The 22,155-nt window shown below is 35.6% G+C and overlaps 1 protein-coding gene across 2 annotated transcripts in view; it reads right to left on the bottom strand.

Moving 5' to 3' along the window:
• Nucleotides 1-203: 203 nt before the first annotated feature.
• Nucleotides 204-22,155, bottom strand: part of SLC39A12 (solute carrier family 39 member 12) — a 114,477-nt gene continuing 92,525 nt past the window's right edge. For both annotated transcript variants that reach the window (XM_079107502.1, XM_079107501.1), the window contains exon 13: nt 204-796. In XM_079107502.1, the coding sequence (XP_078963628.1) occupies nt 668-796 (129 nt within the window). In that variant the 3' untranslated portion in view covers nt 204-667. The remainder of the gene's footprint in view (nt 797-22,155) is intronic.

The raw sequence follows: 22,155 nt of genomic DNA on the forward strand, positions 1-22,155 counted from the left end.
CATGTTTTGTTTCCAGTACTACCAGCCTGGAGCAGATTTCCTTTGGTGACTTAGAAGAAGAAAGCTGACATATTATCCTTTGGGCTTCCCAAGGCCATAAGCACTCTTGAACCCGTGAGTAATGCCTCCAGGTAGTCTATACCATATCAGCTCTGGGAGGGAGGACTTGACACCTGACATTGGATAATAGAAGGTCATACAAATCACCACATTAAAACGAGACTTTATTACATTTCTTTGTTATTTAGTTTGCTTTTGATTTTAGAATCTCACAGGAAAAAAATATATATATATAAGTGACATCAGAAAGGTCGCAGCTGATTTCATCCCAACAGGCATCTGTCTACTTCAAACACTATGAGCAAATATTCTTTCATAGGGAAACAATATTTTTTTAAGTTTACTAGAATTAATTGAGTTTACAAAAAATAATAAGTTCCATCACAGTGTTGGAAACAAAAAAACAAAATTGCAATGATGACAGTCTGACCTTTAGATATTTCCAAAACCAAAACTGCATTTAAAAATTAATAGGTTAATGAATTCAAAGGCACCTGCTGCACGTGAGATAAGAAATGCTTAATTTACTAATCACTGTAGAATACAACAGAAGAAATGAAACGAGACCATGTAACTTCATTTTCGATGGAATTTTGAGAACGTTAATTTATATTTTAATGTTTTGTTCATATATAGCCAAGACTAAGAGAGAAAGCCAACCTAAGATCAATCCAATGTTCTGCAGGAGAAACATCATCCAGGGTCGTCGTGTTTGAACATGAGTCATTTCAGGAAGCTAAAAAAAGAATGAAAAACCAGAATAAGATCCAGATATATTCAACTGCTGGGAAAAACTTGGTGGGAAAACATGAGAGACTCTGTTATTCAGAACTTAATAACCTTTAAAATTCCCCAAACAGTCACAGAATACTTAATACCTATTCTTACCATGAGTTTGAAATGTAAGCTAAAATAAGCCACGTGATGGTGGTTCTAAGGGTCCTAATCTCGGCACGAGTCTTAAAATGACCTGGTTATCAGCGGAAGCCTAATTCCCTTGCTTTTGCTTTCAGAAACCATTTAAACGTGAAAGAGATAAAACATGAAAGGTACGACTTTTGACTGTTCTGTTCAGGCTTATGCTTATTGCAAAGCATCTGCAATTTTTTTCTATTCAAATAAATGATCAAGGACTTCCTGACCTTTAGAACAGTAAAGCCATCATTTCCTATGTCTATAGTTTATTCTCAGAGAGACAAGTGGAAATGATTTCACATTTGTCAAATGCCATTTAGAGGGAAATATTCACTCAAGCACCTGTGTAAAGTGCTCCAGTGTGTTTTTGAAGCCTATTAGTTTGAATCCCTCATCCCGAGAAGGTCAGAATGAGTGTTCTCTTGCAAAGAGACATTTCTATTGCAGGACAGGTGAGCTCAACATGGACTGAAGATTTAACTCAGTCTTGGTGTGACTGACATCTTGGGTCTGATAATTCTTTGTCGTAAGACCTTGCCTGTCCACTATCGGATGTTTAACCATGTCGCTGACTTCTACTACATATCAGTTGCACTAGATATCATTTGCACCTCTACCCCAAGTCATGACAATCAAACTAGTCCCCTGACCTTGTCAAATGTCACCTGGGAGATAAAAATCTCCTGCAGTAGCGAACTACTAGATTATTTTATATTAAACAAAAGATGAACAGATAATATATTTAAAGGTTTTAGATTTATGGCAATAGAAAACAGGAGGACACATTGCAAATACCTATGGAGGAGCATCCTGCAAGTTCTATCCGAGTATGCTTGAGAAGGATATTTTTTCTTTTTAGTAGACAATTCCCTGGGATAAGGATTTGGATTCTTGTGTCTTGTTATCTTGCATTCCAGCATTTATCAGTGGACTAAAAAGACACAGTCTGTAATCCCAGCAGCTTGGGAGGCTGCGGCAGGAGGATCTTGAGTTCAAAGTCAGCCTCAGCAAAAGCAAAGTGCTAAGCAACTCAGTGAGACCCTGTCTCTAAATAAAATACAAAATAGGGCTGGGGATGTGGCTCAATGATAGAGTGCCCCTGAAGTCAATCCATCGTACACACCCAAAATAACATAAAAATAAAAATAAAATAAATAAATGAAAAGACAAAATAAGATCCTGCCTTCTAGGATGGTTGGCCTTAAACACATTGCATGCCCTTTTGGTGTCTTTGTTCCATGTTTAAACATGCTACTTTAGAGAAATCCTGTATGATCCATAAATTATTATAAATTCAAAATGACATTTTGAAAAATTTATAAATTGGATAATACATAATCTTAGGCTTCCAATTTTGTAGTCTAAGTAACTTAATAAAAGGAAGCTGAAACATTTAATTTTATTTTACATGTTACACATCATATATATTTATAATTACATTTATTTAATGTTTAAATTTGGTATAATTGTAGCAAGTTGCTCATAGAGTTAACAATGGGTTTATGGTAAACTTTCCCCATTTCTTCCTAGTGAATGAACACCTACCATTCTATGAATATGACTGTTTTGGTTTCTAACTCCAGGATATTAATCTGACATCCACAATGGACACAGCAGCATCGTAGAATTCTCTATTAAGGTTTATATGTATAGGGAAGGAATAATATTTGTTCTCAAAGGATCCTTGAAGCATTAACAAGATGTACTGAAATTTCCTAATCTCTGATTCTCAAGTCTTAAGTAAGTTTTAAGAGTTGACTTCATGGTCAGATGACATGGTCAACAAGTTTTCCAAGTTATATCTGACTTTCTCAGTGACACATAATTATACTGACTGTGGTCACTTAAATGGCTCAAACCTGGATGAACCTTACTGCCAAATAGTGGGACATGACATTGTGTAGTTTCCCTTTTCCTCTTAGTTTTTAAACAAGATAATTAATGATCACTTACATGATGTGACTGAATAAACAGCAAGTCCTGCCTCTACTGTCCTTCTGTGCCTACTTGCTGTTCACCTTTCATAAACAGGAGAAGTGGTTTTTGGAAAGATTTTCTTGGCAAAGACTTATAAAATATGGGCCATTGATTGAACCATCAGGATTGTTTTGAGTGGATTGTTGTGGAGGAAAACACTTCAGACAATATGAAGTGGTTTAACTAGAATGGTTCTAGTTTAATAGATTAGAACTGAGATTAATTTTCAAATCACCAACGACTTAATGAACCTACAGTTTAGAAAGCTCATTTTCAAATTTCTGTCTTCTCCTCAAACTTCGAATCAGGGTCTTTGGGGAGAAGTTGATCTTCGACGAGGGCAGAGTTAAAAACCAAGAAGCTTTAGATAAAGAAAACTACAGAGCCAGAATTAGCATCTTGGAATTTACAGCAAAGATCTGAAGCAGCTACTGTTCTGACTAAATCCAAGTGTCAAAAATGTTTTAAAAACCTATGAGTCACAATATCTCTTATTGTTCTCACAAGCCTAAGCACGTACATCTGCTGCTTACCTGCAGTGTCTGACAAATGTTAGAACTGAACACGCCTGTTTATGAGAGTCAGTGACCCGACTCCAGTGAAAAAGCATTAATGCTTCATTCTGAGTAAGTCGATGGCATCCTCCACAAGAAGACATCACAAGTACCTCACAGCTCCGAGGCAACATTCCCGTCAAGAACCCTGCCTGGTGGAGTTGGTGGAGTTGGGTGGAAGGCTCTTCTTTCTTCTTAAGATAACTGACTTTATGGTAACTTGCCATCCATTCTGATGTGCCTTCTAGAAGCACATCTTTCTAGTTTTTCAGAGTGCCCTAGCTACATAACTACACAATCTTATGCAGTGCTTATTTTATTTGCTTTTCATTTATATTCATTTGTAATGTTCTTTCTTATTTCTACTCCTACTCTGTACCCCTATAATCCAGCAAGAGATGAAATTATTAACTCCTTTGAGTTATGTAGAATTGTTGCCTCAGGGGAAGATAAAGACTCACCAACAATCACTAAGATGTGACATCAGAACTAGGACAAAAAGCCAGGTCAGCTTATTACTGCAGTGGACCTACGAAGACCTACAAAAACCAGGTCTCTATCTGAAATCTAGGCTTCTCTATTATGCCAGAACATTTCTATCTAATTAGAAAAAGAATGGAAATTTCCAGTGCTAAAATGTCCAGTTAGGGATAAAACCATCACTGCATATGAGGGAAATATGATGAAAATATATGATATAATATACATATATCGTGTTGTCTTTGTTATAAAAGACATCACCGTATAAGTCTATGTTTTCAAAGACAGACAATGTACATTTGAAAAAAAGACATTTAAAAAAAATTAAATTGCAATCCTGTAGATAAGGGTAAAGAAAATCACATTTAAACAAAAAAAGAAGCTTAAGGGGATACTCATCCCGAAATCGAAGTTTTAATTTTAATTTGGGTGGCCTATCTGAACTTCCCATGTCCACATACAAATTGGTTTGGTAAGAAAACTCTGCTAAACTTGCTCTTGAGCTAATACTTGACTCTCTTTAGCATGATAATAGATGAACATATGAATCATAATATCTCTTGCACACATACTAAAATACCAAAAAGCATTATAAAAAGTCTTTCCAAAGGACACAAATATAAAATGCCAAAATTCAAGCCATATCTGATTACAGCTTTTCAGTGCCTCTGAATCTGCTCATATTTTTCCATTTTAGTCACTAAAATTTGATGAAGAAAAAAGGGTCACAGCAATTAATTTTCAAAAGCAAATATTTTTTTCTGTTTTAAAAATTCCCAATAAAGAGTTTAAGGGCCACCCTTCTACCCCGGCTTTCAATGAGAAAGGGGACTTTAATGCCAAGGAAGTTAAATCCTATTTTGAGCAATTTTACAGACCTTGATTTATCCTGTAAGAGTAAAAAGGTGAGACAATGGATAGAGTATATTATCACAGGACCAAAAGAAAATTTAGCCAAAGAACCTTGCCCAGAGATAGCACTAAGAGAAATTCTTTCAGAGATTTAGAAACATTGAAATGGAAAAGCAGCTTGCTTTTTAACCAACATATTTAGCAAGTTTTCTAACTCAATGCAATGAATATAAAGACACGACACTCAAGGAGTGGTAATTTTCTGGAAAAAAATTTTTTCCTAAAAAGTAGCTGTTTAGTCTGCCATTGTTAATTCTTTTTTAATTTTTAATCAAAGTATATATAAAAAATTCCTTAAGATGCACATAGCCCACACACTGATGGTGACTATCACAGATAATATTCCCTTCAAATTCTCATTGAGATGTTGTTATGGTTAACCACTATGTGGGGTTTCTAAATATTTTAGAAAGTGATATTAAGTAAATGTTTTGAGCTTGAGTTAGTCTCCATAGTTGTATTCCTAGTCAAGCCAAAGCTTTAAAATAAATGCTCACAGAGAAAACTAGGAAAACGCATCAGGAGAGAATATAGATGAATAGCAATCAGGTACTAAGTAATAATTACATATTAGGAAGGACCTGTCACAAAGAAGGATTATGCATAGAGTACCCTCTGGATTTAATATTGGGTCTCTTATACACTGGAGTCTCAGACTCTCTCACCAAGCAAAGCCTTTTCTATTTCCATCTGTAATTTGAAAATGGTTTCTTACCCATTATTGAATATTTCAATGATTGTTTCATTGGTGATGCATAAATGTACATATTAAAGGAGAAAGTTCAGCATCTGGTGCTTCCAAAATAGGCAAAAATGTCAAAGACCTTTCATTATTAAAAATATACAATTCTAGTACGGAGGTTCAATATCCTACTGAAAACTTTTGGTATTGCCTCTTATGAAGGTAAAGTTGTATTTCAATGATTTTTTTTTTCTTTTAGGAATGCATAGCCTTTGGCATCACGAAATTTTAGACACGATTTTCTTCTCCATCATGAAGCCTACTTGATAAGTGATTTATGCCATCTTCTTCTTAAGAATGTCCTAAAACCCATGGTATAATTGCATCGGATAAGCAAAAACATGTTTGTTCTTGAGAAGCAGGATGAAGAGAGACTTAGTTTGGAGGACTTCTTAATTACGTTTGATCTCTAGAGAGCATCCTTGTTGTTGGTTGTTTGCCTTCTACAAGGACAAATTAAATCATTTCAAAAGTGATGAAGTGAATGTTAGCCTAGCTTGGCTTTGTCTGTTCTTGCAGAAAGTATATGTCTAAGAACAAAATTGAAACTTGTGGGTTCAAGTCACCATCTGACTTAAAAATTTCCAATTACTTGTTTGCATGTACAAACTATGTTCTTAAAAAGTCTGGGCCTTCCGGTTTCCAGTTCAATATATAAGGAGTTCAGAAATTACCACTCTGTTCCCACACATTAAAGAAACAAACAAACAAAAAGACCAAATGAAAAATAAATAACTTTTCTTAGATCCATCAAAGAAGAAATATCACCAGGCATACCACTGCCTTAGAGACTGAACAAACAGCATGGTGGATTCAGAGATTCATAATTCATCAGGAGCAGAAGCCCAAGAGCAGAGACTTCTTCTGAAACTGGTGCCTGGGCTAGAACACTTGAATGACTTTCTGGAGGCTCAGTGTGGACATCTTTAAGAGTTAAAAACTCCAGGGAACCCAGGCACAGAGATCATCCAGCTTTTGTGAGTCACAATTCTAAGAGCTCCACAGGTCCTCACCATGAAGATGAGATAGATTTCCCTCCAGCTTCCGGCGGGGGAAGGGGAAAATGAACAACTCACAAACATACCAGAGCATTCGGCTCTTCTTAACAAGACCTGCCCTCAGGGAAAACTAGTTAACTTAAGGCTAACATGTGTGGGTTTATCTGGTGCCTAATCTTCCTAGGAGAAGGGAAATACCCAATTCCAGTCCCCTCTAGTCATTGTCTCTTGTATGGGTGGTGGTGGGAGGAGAAATAAGAAGATTTTGTGAAGACTGAGGAGCACAGTCCAGGGGCACAGGTTCACTGGGAGACTGGGCTCTACCAAAGGATGACAGAACCCTTTCCTTCCCTACACCTTACTGCTACATTACTAAAGGCTGATTAAGTACAATTCCTTGTATTCAGTATATCAACTCCATCTTTTGATGACAACATCTATATATAGATGGATATAGATATATATAGATAGAGATATAGATAGAGATAGACATATAGATATAGATATATAGATATGACATATTAAAAGTAAGGAGGAAAACAGTTTAGAGAGACTGAACAACCATCAGAACTGGCATCAGATATGGCAGGAATGTTGGCATTATTAGACTAGAAATTCTAAAATACTATGATCAATATGCTTAAGGAACTTAACATCATATAAGAACAGATGGACAATGTAAGCAGAGAGATGGAAATTCTAAGAAAAACAAAAAAATAAAAAATAAATGTTAGACAATAAAAACTAACAAAACCCAAGACTGTCTTTGATGGGCTTCTTAATAGATTGGACATGGCTAAAGAATCTTTGAACTTCAGGCCATTACAAAAGAACCTTCAAACACAAGCACAAAGAAAGAAGACTTAAAAAAAAAACAAAAAAACAAAAAAACAGAACATACAAGAATTTTGGCACAACTACAAAAGGTAAAACAAATCATAAGGAGGAGAAAGAGAAAAGGGAAGAGAAGCAATATTTGAAAGACTAATAAGAAATTTTCCAAGTAAATGTCAGACACCAAAGTAGATTTGCAAGAAGTTCAGACTAGCATTAAAAAATAATAATACAATCATACTTAGGCACATCATATTCAAGCTTAAGAAAATCTTGAAAGAACCAGAGGGATGAGACTTATTTGAAATGTTTTTAGAAACCATGCAAGCCCAAAGAAGATGGTGTAAAATATTTAAAGTGTTAAGAAAAATAATCCCTACCAACCTAGAATTCTGTGTCCTGCAAAATTATACTTCGAATATGAAGACAAAATAAAAGCTTTCTCAGAACACAAAAATGGAGGGAATTTGCTGCCAAACAAATGAGACATGCCTTGTGAGAAATGGCAAAAATTCCTAAAAGAGGGAAAATGACAGAGGTCAGAAACTTGGAAGAACAGTAGACGAAGAGTAAGTGAAAGTAAAGGAAACTTTTAGTTTATTATTCTTAATTGGTCTAACAGATAATGGTTGTTTAAAATAATAATAATTAACATGTTCAACTACATATACTTATGTAGAAGTGGAATGAGTGAAGATGTGATACAAGGGACAAGAGGTGGGAATTAGGACTATTTTGTTCTTATGAAATGTTTACTTCTGAAGCACTGTGGTATTATCAGGAAGACTACGTGGATTAGTTGCAAATGTATATTGCAACTCTAGGACAACCACTAGAAACATTATGGAAGTATAATTTATTCTAGAAAGGAGAACAAATGGAATCATATGAAGTACATCATTAAAAACAAAACAGGCAGAAAAGTGTGGGAAACAAAAATAGCAACAGAGGAAGAATTAAGCGAAAGAAAACAGATACAAAGGTGGTAGATATTATTTCAACCGTATCAGTAGCCACTATTTCAACAATGGTCTAAATATGCCAATTGAAAGGCAGTAATTGTCAGAGTGGATCTAAACAACAAGAACTAACTATATGCTGTCTATATCCTACATACAATCATATATGTACAGACAATCCACATATATAGACAATCATAGATTAAAAAGCAAAGGATAAAGAAAGATATACTATGCTAACACTAATCAAAAGAAAGTCAGAGCTACTATATCACCTATAGGCAGAGCAGACTTCAGATGAAGAAAACTTATTGGGAATAAATGAGAAATTGCATAATAATAAAGGAGTCAATCCTTCAGGAAAACATAAATTCCTTAATGAGTGCTTGATCACAGAGCATCAGAATATGTGAGGTAAAAACTGGTCCAATTGCAAGGAGAAACTGTTTAATTCACTATTTTATTTGGAGAATTTAACCTTCCTTTATCAGAAATGGAGATCTAGTAAGCAGAAAATAAAGACAGTTGAATTCAATAGCACCATAAATCAACTGAACATAATTGACACCTATTGACTACTTCATCCAATGAAAGCAGTTTAAAAATTCATTTCCAAATCAAAGGGAGCATTCGTCAAGATGGATATGACATCACAAATTTAAAAGAATAGAAGTCATGATATATCTGCACTTAGACCATATTGATTAAACTAGAAATCAACAACATAAAGAAAACTGGGAAAATCCCAAGATACCTTGAAATAAAACATATCTAAATCACACATAAGTTCATGAAGAAATCTCAAATTTTTAAAATGGATGAACATGAAAATAGAATTTATCCATATTTGTGGAATAGAGTAAAAGCAATGCTCAGGGAGATGATTACAGCATTAAATACATGGCAGGAAAGAAGATTTAAATTAACTACCTAAGCTTCCATCTTAGGAAACTAGAAAATGAAGAGCAAATTAAATCAAAAATCAGCAAAAGAAAAGAAAAGAAATAATAAATATTAGAGCAAAACATCAGATAAATCAATGAAATTGAAAGCAGGCAATCAATTCAGAAATTCAACAAAACTAAAGATGTTTCACTGAAAAGATTAATAAAATAGATAATTTGCTAGTCCAGCTGACTAGGATAAAAGAGAAGTGACATAATTATTAATATCAGAAATAAGAAAGGGGATGTTAGTACGGATCTCAGACATTAAAAAGATGATAAAGGAATATTATGAATAACTCTATACTGACACCAATGCCTTGAAAATGAACCAATGCCTTAAAAAAACACAATCTGCCATAACCTACACAAGAAAGAACAGACACTCTGAATAGGCCTATATCTGTAAGAGAGATGGAAACAATAACTCTCCAAAAGAAAAAGTGCAAGCTCAGAGAACTTCTCTGATGAATTCTACCATTTAAGGTAGAAAGTATAACAAGTCTCAGAAATCTCTTCCAGAAGACAGAAACAGAGAGAATACTTCTTATTTTTATGAGACCAGTATGTCCTAAAAATAAAATCACATTAAAGAATAAAAAACTACAAATTAATGTCTCTGAAGAATACAGAAGAAAACGAACTTCCATAAAAATATTAGAAAACCAGTATTGTTAGTCAGCTTTCCATCACTATAGCAAAATACCTGAGACGATACACTTATATAGAGAAAAGGTTTATTTTGGCTCACAGTGTTAGAGTTTCCAGTTCATGATTGTTTGAACCCATGGCTTTGGGCCTGTGGTGAGGCAGCACATTATGGTGGGAGCATATGGCAGAGAAAGATGATCATCTCATGGCCAGGAAGTAAAAGAGAAGAAGAAAGGAGTAGAGTTCCACAATTCCCTTTTAGAGCATGCCTTAAAAGATCTAGGGACCTCCCCCTAGGCCCCATCTCCCAAAGTTTTTACCACCTCTCAATAGGAACATACCAGGGACCAAGTCTTTAACACCTGGGTCTTTGCCGAACATTAAAGATCTAAACCACAGTAAAATCCAACACTATTTTAAAAGAATTATAAATTATACCACAACCAAGTGGGATTAACTCCAGGTATGCAGACTGGTTCAACATTCAAAAAATCAATGTAATTCATTGTATCAACAACTGAAAATAAAATATCACATGTTAATAGCAATAGATGCAGAAAACAGTTGACAAAATCCAATGCCCATTCCTCATTAAAAAAAAAAAACTCTCAAAAAATTAGGAATAGGGGAAGACTGCTCATCTTGATGAAGAACATTTACAAAAAAACCTAAAGTTAACATCATCTTAAGTAGTGAGAAACTAGAAACATTTTTTAATAAGATTAGACAAAATAGGAAAACAGAAGGCATACACACTATGACAGAGGAAATAAAACGTTGTTCACAGATGACATAGTCATCTATAAAGAAACCCAAAAAAAGATTGACAGAAGACCTCCTGGAACTAATAATTGATTATACCAAGGTTTCAGCATACAAAAATCAATTGCTCTCCTACACACCATCAATGAACAAGTGGAATTTTAAGTTAAAAACACATTACCGATTAACGTAATGAAAATGAAACACTTAAGTCTAAGTTTTACACAATATGTATAAGATCTATAAGAGGAAAACTTCAAAATGCTAAGGAAATATCTCCACAGAAATGGAAAGGATTCTATGTTTAAGAATAGGAAGATTCAATATTCCTCAAGATTTCACTTATTCCTAACTTGATATATAGATTCAATTCAAGCCAAATCAAAATTCCAGCAATTAATTTAGTGGATATCAATAAGCCAATTCTAAAGCTTATGTAGATAGGGAAAAAACTCAAAATAGCTCAGTCAATATTGAGTGACAAGAACTAAGTTGGAGAACTGAGAGTGCCCAATGTCACCTTTAGTATTAAGTTTCAGTAATCAAGCAGCATGGTATGAGCAAAACAACAGACAGAGTGATCAATGATCAAAGAGAGAGGCGGAACGGGCCCATTTTAACAAATGGTGTTGAAGCAACTTAGCATCCAAATGCAAAATAAATAAAATTAATATAGATATGGATCTTTCACTCTTCTTCAAAGATTATTTCCAAAAGGATCATGGAATCAGGCATGGTGACACATGCCTGTAACCCAGTCACTTGGAAGACTGAGGCAGCAGGATGGTAAATTCAAGGCCAATTTCAGCGACTTTAGACTCTGTCTCAAAATAAAAATTAAAAAGGGCTGGAATGTTGTTCAGTGATTAAAAGGCCTCTGGATAATACACCTAAATGTAAAATGCAAAACCATGAAACTCCTTGAAGATTTTAATAAACAAAATCTAGTTTTCCATTTACATGTCTTTAGACAAGACATCTATCTTAAATGATTTTAGATTGCTTTTACCAAATACCAAAGACTGAGGAATTTATAGAGTTTTCTTTAAGTCTTGACTCTAAAGACAACAAAGTTCAAGCTGAGGCTACCATATCTTGTGAAGTGTTTCTTGCCAGTGGGGACTCTTTGTAGGGTCTCTAGGCAGTATAGGGTACCACATGGTAAGACAGAACATCTTAGTCCAGGTCTCTATATAAAGACACAATCACACTGGATTAGGACCCCACTCTTAGGGCCTCATTTAACTGTACTTCCTCCCAAACATTCCACCTTCAAGTACCATAATCAAACAAAGTTGTCAATCTTTTAATATTTCACAATGAGAATTACATGAAATTTGGTGGGGACACTCAATCCATAGTAACAAAGATACAATCTATTAAATAAGGAACTGATTAGCTGGACCATAATAAAATTTAAAACTTCTATTTTGTGAAAGACAATGTTCAGATAATGAGAAGACAAGCCACAGAGAGAGTATTTGAAATAAATAACTTATCTGATAAAGGACTAAAATTCAAGGAACTAAAAACACAACAATAAGAAAACAACAATTAATTACAAAATGGGCCACAGATATGAAGACATTTCATCAAAAAAGATACCCAGAGGGCAAGTAATCATACAAAAATATGCTCAACCTTACATAGTATTGGGGAACTGTAAATTGAAACATTGAGCTGCCATTGAACATCTATCAGAATGGCCATGATCCAGGATGCCAGCAACACCAAGTGCTGCTGAGGATGTGGAGCAACAGGAACGCTCATTCATTGCCAGTGGGAATGCAAAGTGTTACAGCCACTTTGGAAGATAGATACCAAACTAGGTGGTTTCTTCTAAAATGAAACATATTCTTACCATAGGACCTAGCAGTCAGGTTCCATCACATTTATCCAAAAGAGTTGAAAACTTATGTCCGCACAAAATTTGAACAGGGAAAACTTATTATGTTGACATTAAAAAAAAAAAAATGAAGCTTTATCCATAATTGCCAATGTTTGAAAGTAACCAAGATGTTCCTTAGTGGGTGAATGGTTAAATAAACTATGGTGAATCCAGACAGTGCAGTGTTATTCAGAACTAAAAATAAATCAAGCTATGAAAAGAACACAGAGGAAACTTAAATACATAGTACTAAGGGAAAGAAGCCAATCTGAAAAAGACTATGTACTACAGAACTGTAAGACATCTGGAAAAAGGCAAAACTATGGGGAAAGTAAAAATAAGAAAGGAGGACAGATGTTGTGGAAAAAAATAAGGATGAAAAGGAAATAAATACAGGATATTTAGGCCAGTGAAACTGTCCTGTATGATACTACAGTGATCAATCAATGTTGTCATATGTCTGCCCCATGGAATGCATGACACCAAGAGGAAACCCTAATATAGACTATGGAGTGCAGTATAAGGAGGTGTCAATGTACGTTTGTGGATTGTAACAGAGGAACCACCATGGTGCAGGAGAACAGTAGGGTGTGTGTGGAGGGGGGAATAGGAAGCATATGAGAATTCTCTAGACTTTCTGGTTCGTTTTGCTGAGAATATAAAACTGCACTAAAATAATTTATTAATTTTTAAAAATCCACTTCCCAGTTATTACTAGTCTTATTTCCAGTGCTCAATAGCCACATCTGTCCAGTGGCCACTGTCATAGATGGTATATAAAAAAAGAAAAGGCTACTTTATCTATCCCTAATGTAAACTGAAGAAGTGCTCTTACCTTGGCAGAAGCTATACATCTGCCTGGAGAAGACCCAGTATGGTCATGGATCATCATTTTTATATCCTACCCACACATTCCTGTTATTCTAAAAATAAAAAAGGAAGGAAAAACTGTAGCATATTTTAAGTTACTGAAGTGTTTGGTGTTGAGATCCAAACTAGATTGTGCCATTTGAATGTCTTCTATTTATACTCAGGGTAAGATTCAGTCCAAGTATTTTCCACGTTATACCACCAATGTACTAGATTTTTTTTTCAAATGCTGATCACTGCTGTGAAGTCCCTGGAACAGCTTCCTATTGTCAAACACATGGATAAAAAAATGAAAGAACTAATCTTTTGAACATTCATAGTCCATATTTTTAGAACAATGTTAATAAGTCATTCAACTAATTTTTCTTTTGATGTTTTAAAGACATTTGCTTATTATTGGTTGATAGCATGTTATCTAAAAAATGATTACCCAGAGGCACATAGGAGTACTTCTATATGCACGTATTGCATATGATTCTTCATGACACCCAGAAGTTTACCCAGTTTTTGCAAAACCTAAGAACCTGTATAATTCTTTATCCATGTACTATCTCCAAGAAATGTCCCAGAAAAAATTACTCATGAAATAACAACATGATAAAAAACTGATACAGGGTCACAGTTGCAGAGTGAGCTGGTGGGCGAGTCAGGCTGCTTGCATCACGGAGGTAGTAGGCGGACACCCAACATGCCTGCCTTGCAGAACTGGGTAGCGGGTAGCTAATCCACCCAACCACCAGGCCAAAGACGGACGCCATCACTGAACAACCCCATCCGACCACCACGCCGAGGTTTGTCACCATCATGGAGTTAGCCAGAGGCTTCTTTATGGGCTGGTGCAGGCATTTTTAATTACTCCTGAGGGTGTGGCCATCATCATTGGAAGGGCAACTCCCTTCTGGAGACACCTACAGGAGGCTAGAGGACCTTTGACAGGACCCAGGAGTCAAGAAGAGGAGGTATTGAGAGACTCCCGACCAACTCAGAGCCACTGGGGAATATATCCCACCTGAAGACCACCACCCCTAGAAGGCCAGCTTCCTCGTGGAGTACCGCATTATCAAGTTCCTCTAAGACTTCAGGCTACTGAAGGCTAAGAGGTGAGTTATTGGAAATCTACAGAGACAATATTAGTCAATAGAGGAAATCTGCAATATCCCAGAGTTTCACTATTAGAGGGGCAGATACCTGAGAAATATGAGAAAACAAGGGAAGAAAATGTCCCAAACAAACCTAGATGGTATAGCAAAAAAATCCAATGACAGCATAGCAGAAGAAATGCAAGAAAAGGCGTTCAGAATGTACATAATTAAAATGATCAGGGAAGCAAACAAGGAGATGACAGAGCAAATGCAGGCATTGAAGGATGAGATGAAAGGGCAAATGAAGGCATTGAATGATCGCACCAATCGACAGTTAAAAGAGCAAATACGGGAAGCAAGAGATCATTTCAATAAAGAGTTAGAGATACTGAAAAAAACAAACAAAAATCCTTGAAATGAAGGAAACAATAAACCAAATTAAGAACTCCATAGAAAGCATATCCAATAGGATAGAACACCTGAAAGACAGCTCAGATATTGAAGACAAAATATTTAATCTTGAAAACAAAGTTGACCAGAGAAGATGGTAAGAAATCATGAACAGAATCTGCAAGAACTATGGGATATCATGAAAAGGCCAAATTTAAGAATGATCAGGATTGAGGAAGGCTTAGAGAAACAAACCAAAGGAATGAACAATCAATTCAATGAAATAATATCAGAAAATTTCCCAAATATGAAGAATGAAATGGAAAATCAAGTACAAGAGGCTTATAGGACTCCAAAATTAAAATAGACCCACACCAAGGCATATTGTAATGAAAATACCTAGCATACAAAATAAAGACAGAATTTTAAAGGCTGTGAGAGAAAAGAACCAAATTACATTTGGGGGAAACCAAAATGGATATCAGCAGATTTTTCAATCCAGAACCTAAAAGCTAGAAGGGCCTGGAACAACATTTTTCAAGCTCTGAAAGAAAATGAATTCCAACCAAGAATCTTACACCCAGCAAAATACCTTCAGATTTGATGATGAAATAAAATCCTGCCATGATAAACAAAAGCTAAAGAATTTACAGAAAGAAAGCCTGCATTACAGAACCTTCTCAGCAAAATATTCCATGAGGAAAAGATGAAAAACAACGATGTAAATCAGCAAAGGGAGGAACTACCCTGAAGGAACAACCAAATAAAGGAGAAATCAAGTCGTGTCAAAAAAAATAAAAATGAGCCAAATGACCAGGAATACAAATCATATCTCAGTAATAACCCTGAATGTTAATGGCCTGAACTTATCAATCAAAAGACATAGACTGGCAGATTGGATTAAAGAGAAAGATCCAACAATATGCTGCCTGCCAGAGACTCATCTCATAGAAAGAGATACCCATAGACTAAAGGTGAAAGGATGGGAAAAAACATACCATGCACATGGACACAACAAAAAAGCCGGAGTATCCATCCTCATTTCAGATAATGTGGATTTCAAGCCAAAGGTAGTCAGAAGGGATAAAGAAGGACATTTCATACTGCTCAAGGGAAGCATAAATCAGCAAGACATAACAATCATATATCTATGCCCCAAACAGTAGCTCATCCATATACGTCAAACAAATCCTTCTCAATTCCAGAAATCAAATAGACCACAACAAAATAATACTAGGTGATTTTAACATGCCTCTCTCACCACCAGACAGATCCTCCAAACAAAAATCGAACAAAGAAACCATAGATCTCAATAACACAATCAATAATTTAGACTTAATGGGCATTTATAGAATATACCATCCAACAAAGAGCGAACACACTTTCTTCTCAGCAGCACATGGATCCTTCTCTAAAATAGACCATATTCTATGCCACAAAGCTAATGTTAGCAAATACAAGAAGATAGAGATAATACCTTGTATTCTATCAGATTATAATGGATTGAAATTAGAAATAAATGATAGAATAGAAAACAGAAACTACTCCAACACCTGAAGATTAAATAATATGCTATTGTATGATGAATGCATAACAGAAGATATCAGGGAGGAAATTAAAAAATTCTTAGAGGTAAATGAGAACAAAGAAACAGCATATCAAAATCTCTGGGACACTATGAAAGCAGTTCTTAGAGGAAAATTTATTTCATGGAGTGCATTCAATGAAAGAAGAAAAAATCAAGAAATTAACGACCTAGAAAAGGCTTTGAGCCTTTTTCTAGGGCTCAAAGCCCTAGAAAAAGAAGTACAGAGCAACACCAAAAGTAGTAGAAGACAGGAAATAGTTAAAATCAGAGCTGAAATCAATGAAATTGAAACAAAAGAAACAATCAAAAAAATTAACAAAATAAATGGTTCTGTGAAGAAATAAACAAAACTGATAAACCCTTAGCCACACTAACAAAGAGAAGAAGAGAGAAAACCCAAATTACTAAAATTCGGGATGAACAAGGAAATATCACAACAGACATGATTGAAATACAAAACATAATTAGAAGCTATTTTGAAAATCTATACTCCAACAAAATAGAAAACCTCGAAGACATCAACAGGTTTCTAGAGACATATGAATTACCTAAACTGAATGAGGAGGACATACACAACTTAAATAAATCAATTTCAAGCAATGAAATAGAAGAGGTCATCAAAAGACTACGAACAAAGAAAAGTCCGGGACCAGATGGATTCTCAGCCAAGTTCTACAAAACCTTTGAAGCAGAGCTCATTCCAATACTTCTCAAAGTATTCCATGAAATAGAAGAGGAGGGAACCCTCCCAAATTTGTTCTATGAAGCCAATATCACCCTGATACCTAAACCAGAGACACTCAAGAAAAGAAAATTTCAGACCAATATCCTTAATGAACATTGTTCCAAAATTCTCAACAAAATCTTAGCAAATCGCATACAAAAATATATTTAAAAGATAGTGATTCTGCATCTATTGAAATAATCATGTGAATCACATGATTATTTCAATAGATGCAGAATAAGCATTTGATAAAATACAGCACCCCTTCATGCTCAAAACACTAGAAAAAATAGGGATAGTGGGAACATTCCTTAACATTGTAAAGGCCATTTATGCTAAGCCCATGGCTAATATCATTCTAAATGGTGAAAAACTGAAAGCATTCCCCCTAAAAACTGGAACAAGGCAGGGATGCCCTCTTTCACCACTTCTATTCAACATTGTTCTTGAGACTCTGGCCAGAGCAATTAGACAAACCAAAGAAATTAAAGGGATACGAATTGGAAAAGAAGAACTCAAACTATCCCTGTTCGCTGATGACATGATTATATATTTAGAGGAACCTGGAAATTCCACCAGAAAACTCTTAGAACTCATAAGTGATTTCAGTAAAGTAGCAGGTTACAAGATCAATGCCCATAAATCCAACGCATTTTTATACATAAGTGATGAATCTTCAGAAAGAGAAATTAGGAAAACTACCCCATTCCCAATAGCCTCGAAAAAAATAAAATACTTGGGAATCAATCTCACAAAAGAGGTGAAAGACCTCTACAATGAGAACTATATAACACTAAAGAAAGAAATTAAAGAACACCTTAGAAGATGGAAAGATCTTCCATGTTCTTGGATAAGAAGAATTAATATTGTCAAAATGGCCATACTACCTAAAGTGCTATACAAATTCAATGCAATTCCAATGAAAATCCCAATGACGTACCTTACAGAAATAGAGCAAGCAATTATGAAATTCATCTGGAAGAATAAGAAACCCAGAATAGCTAAAGCAATCCTTAGCAGGAAGAGTGAAACAGGGGGTATTGCAATACCAGATCTTCAACTCTACTACAAAGCAATAGTAACAAAAACAGCATGGTATTGGTACCAAAATAGACAGGTAGATCAATGGTACAGAATAGAGGACACGGACACAAACCCAAATAAATACAATTTTCTCATACTAGACAAAGGGGCCAAAAATATGCAATGAAGAAAAGATAGCCTCTTCAACAAATGGTGCTGGGAGAATTGGAAATCCATATGCAACAGAATGAAACTAAACCCATATCTCTCACCATGCACGAAACTAAACTCAAAATGGATTAAGGACCTCGGAATCAGACCAGAGACACTGCAGATTATAGAAGAAAAAGTAGGTCCAAATCTTCACTTTGTTGGTCTAGGACCAGACTTCCTTAACAGGACTCCCATAGCACAAGAAATAAAAGCTAGAATCAACCACTGGGATAGATTCAAACTAAAAAGCTTTCTCTCAGCAAAGGAAACTATCAGCAATGTGAAGAAAGAGCCTACAGAGTGGGAGAATATCTTTGCCAATCATACTTCAGATAGAGCACTAATCTCCAGAATCTATAAAGAACTCAAAAAACTCTACTCAAAGAATTCAAATAATCCAGTCGACAAATGGGCTAAGGAAATGAATAGACACTTCACAGAAGATCTACAAGCAATCAACAAACATATGGAAAAATGTTCAACATCTTTAGTAATAAGAGAAATGCAAATCAAAACCACCCTAAGATTCCATCTCACCCCAATTAGAATGGCGATTATCAAGAATACGAGCAACAACAGGTGTTGGCGAGGATGTGGGGAGAAAGGTACACTCATACGCTGCTGGTGGGGCTGCAAGTTAGTGCAGCCACTCTGGAAAGCAGTGTGGAGATTCCTTAGAAAACTTGGAATGGACCCTCCATTTGACCCAGCTATCCCACTCCTTGGCCTATACCCAAAGGACTTAAAATCTGCATACTACAGAGATACAGCCACATCAATGTTCATAGCTGCTCAATTCACAATAGCCAGACTGTGGAACCAACCTAGATGCCCTTCAATTGATGAGTGGATAAAGAAACTGTGGTATATATATATACAATGGAATATTACTCAGCCATAAAGAATGATAAAATTATGGCATTTGCAGGCAAATGGATGAAATTGGAGAATATCATGCTAAGTGAGATAGGCCGATCTCAAAAAGCCAAAGGACGAATGATATCACTAATAAGTGGAGGATGACACATAATGGGGGGGAGGGAAGGGTTAGCGTTAGGGTTAGAGTTATGGTTAGGGAGGGGGGCAAGTATGGAGGAAGGAAGTACTGTATAGAGGGTAAAGAGGGGTGGGAGGGGTGGGGGGAAGGGAAAAAATAACAGAATGAATCAAACAACATTACTCTATGTAAATTTATGATTACACAAATGGTATGCCTTTACGCCATGTACAAACAGAGAAACAACATGTATCCCATTTGTTTACAATAAAAAAAATAAAAATAAAAAAATAAAATAAAATAAAAGATAGTGCACCACGATCAAGTGGGTTTTATCCCAGGGATGCAAGGTTAGTTCAACATCCAGAAATCAATAAATGTAATTCACCATATCAACAGACTAAAAGTTAAGAATCACATGATTATTTTGATAAATGCAGAAAAAGCATTCGATAAAATACAGCATCCCTTTATACTCAAAACACTAGAAAAAATAGGGATAGTGGGAACATTCCTTAACATTGTAAAGGCCATCTATGCAAGCCCATGGACAATATCATTCTAAATGGTGAAAAACTGAAAGCATTCCCCCTAAAAACTGGAACAAGGCAGGGATGCCCTCTTTCACCACTTCTATTCAACATCGTTCTTGAGACTCTAGCCAGAGCAATTAGACAAACCAAAGAAATTAAAGGGATACAAATAGGAAAAGAAGAACTCAAACTATGCTTACTTGCTGATGACATGATTACATATTTAGAGGAACCAGAAAATTCCACCAGAAAACTTTTAGAAATCATAAGTGAATTCAGTAAAGTAGCAGGATATAAGATTAATGCTCATGAATCCAATGCATTTTTATACATAAGTGATGAATCTTCAGAAAGAGAAGTTAGGAAAACTACCCCAGTCACAATAGCATCAAAAAAAAATAAAATACTTGGGAATCAATCTCACAAAAGAGGTGAAAGACCTCTACAATGAGAACTACAGAACACTAAAGAAAGAAATTAAAAAAAAAACTTTAGAAGATGGAAAGATCTCCCATGTTCTTGGATAGACAGAATTAATATTGTCAAAATGGCCATACTACCTAAAGTGCTATACAGATTTAATGCAATTCCATTAAAATCCCAATGATGTACCTCACAGAAATAGAGCAAGCAATCATGAAATTCATCTGGAAGAATAAGAAACCCAGAATAGCTAAAGCAATCCTTAGCAGGAAGAGTGAAGCAGGGTATCGCAATACCAAAACTTCAACTCTATTACAAAGCAATAGTAACAAAAACGGCATGGTATTGGTACCAAAATAGATAAGTATAGATCAATGGTACAGAATAGAGAACATGGACACAAACCCAAATAAATACAATTTTCTCATACTAGACAAAGGTGCCAAAAATATTCAATGGAGAAAAGATATCCTCTTCAACAAATGGTGCTGGGAAAACTGGAAATCCATATGCAGCAAAATGAAACTAAACCCCTATCTCTCACCCTGCGCAAAAGTCAACTCACAATGGATCAAGGACCTTGAAGTTAGACCAGAGACCCGTCATCTTATAGAAGAAAAAGTAGGTCCAAATCTCCAGCTTGTTGGCTTAGGATCAGACTTCCTTAACAGGACTCCCATAGTATAAGAAATAAAAGCAAAAATCAATAACTGGAATAGATTCAAAGTAAATAGCTTTCTCTCCGCAAAGGAAACTATCAGCAATGTGAAGAGGGAGCCTACAGAGTTGGAGAATATCTTTGCCACTCATACTTCAGATAGAGCACTAATTTCCAGAATCTATAAAGAACTCAAAAAACTCTACACCAAGAATACAAATAACCCAATCAACAAATGGGCTAAGGATATGAACAGACACTTCACAGAAGATCTACAAGCAATCAACAAACATATGAAAAAATGTTCAACATCTTTAGTAATAAGAGAAATGCAAATCAAAACTACACTAAGATTCCATCTCACCCCAATTAGAATGGCGATTATCAAGAATACAAGCAACAATAGGTGTTGGAGAGGATGTGAGGAAAAGGTACAGTCATACATTCCTGGTGGGGCTGCAAATTAGTGCAGCCACTCTGGAAAGCAGTGTGGAGATTCCTTAGAAAACTTGGAATGGAACCACCATCTGACCCAGCTATCCCACTCCTTGGCCTATACCCAATGGACTTAAAATCAGCATACTACAGAGATACAGCCACATCAATGTTCATAGCTGCTCAATAACCAGATTGTGGAACCAACCTTGATGCCCCTCAATTGATGAATAGATAAATAAACTGTGGTATATATATACCATGGAATAGTACTCAGCCATAAAGAATAATAAAATTATGGCATTTGCAGGCAAATGGATGCAGTTGGAGAATATCATGCTAAGTGAGATAAGCCAATCTCAAAAAACCAAAGGACGAATGATCTCACTGATAAGCGGATGATGACACATATAGGGTGTGGGAAGGGGGCAAGAATGGAGGAAGGAGGGACTCTACAGAGAGATAAGAGGGGTGAGAGGGGTGGGGGGGGGAGAAAAAAGTAAAAGAATGAACCAAAAACTATTACCCTAGGTAAACGTATGA

This window comes from Sciurus vulgaris (assembly GCF_902686455.1).
Source record: "Sciurus vulgaris genome assembly, chromosome: 12".
NCBI lineage: Eukaryota > Metazoa > Chordata > Mammalia > Rodentia > Sciuridae > Sciurus > Sciurus vulgaris.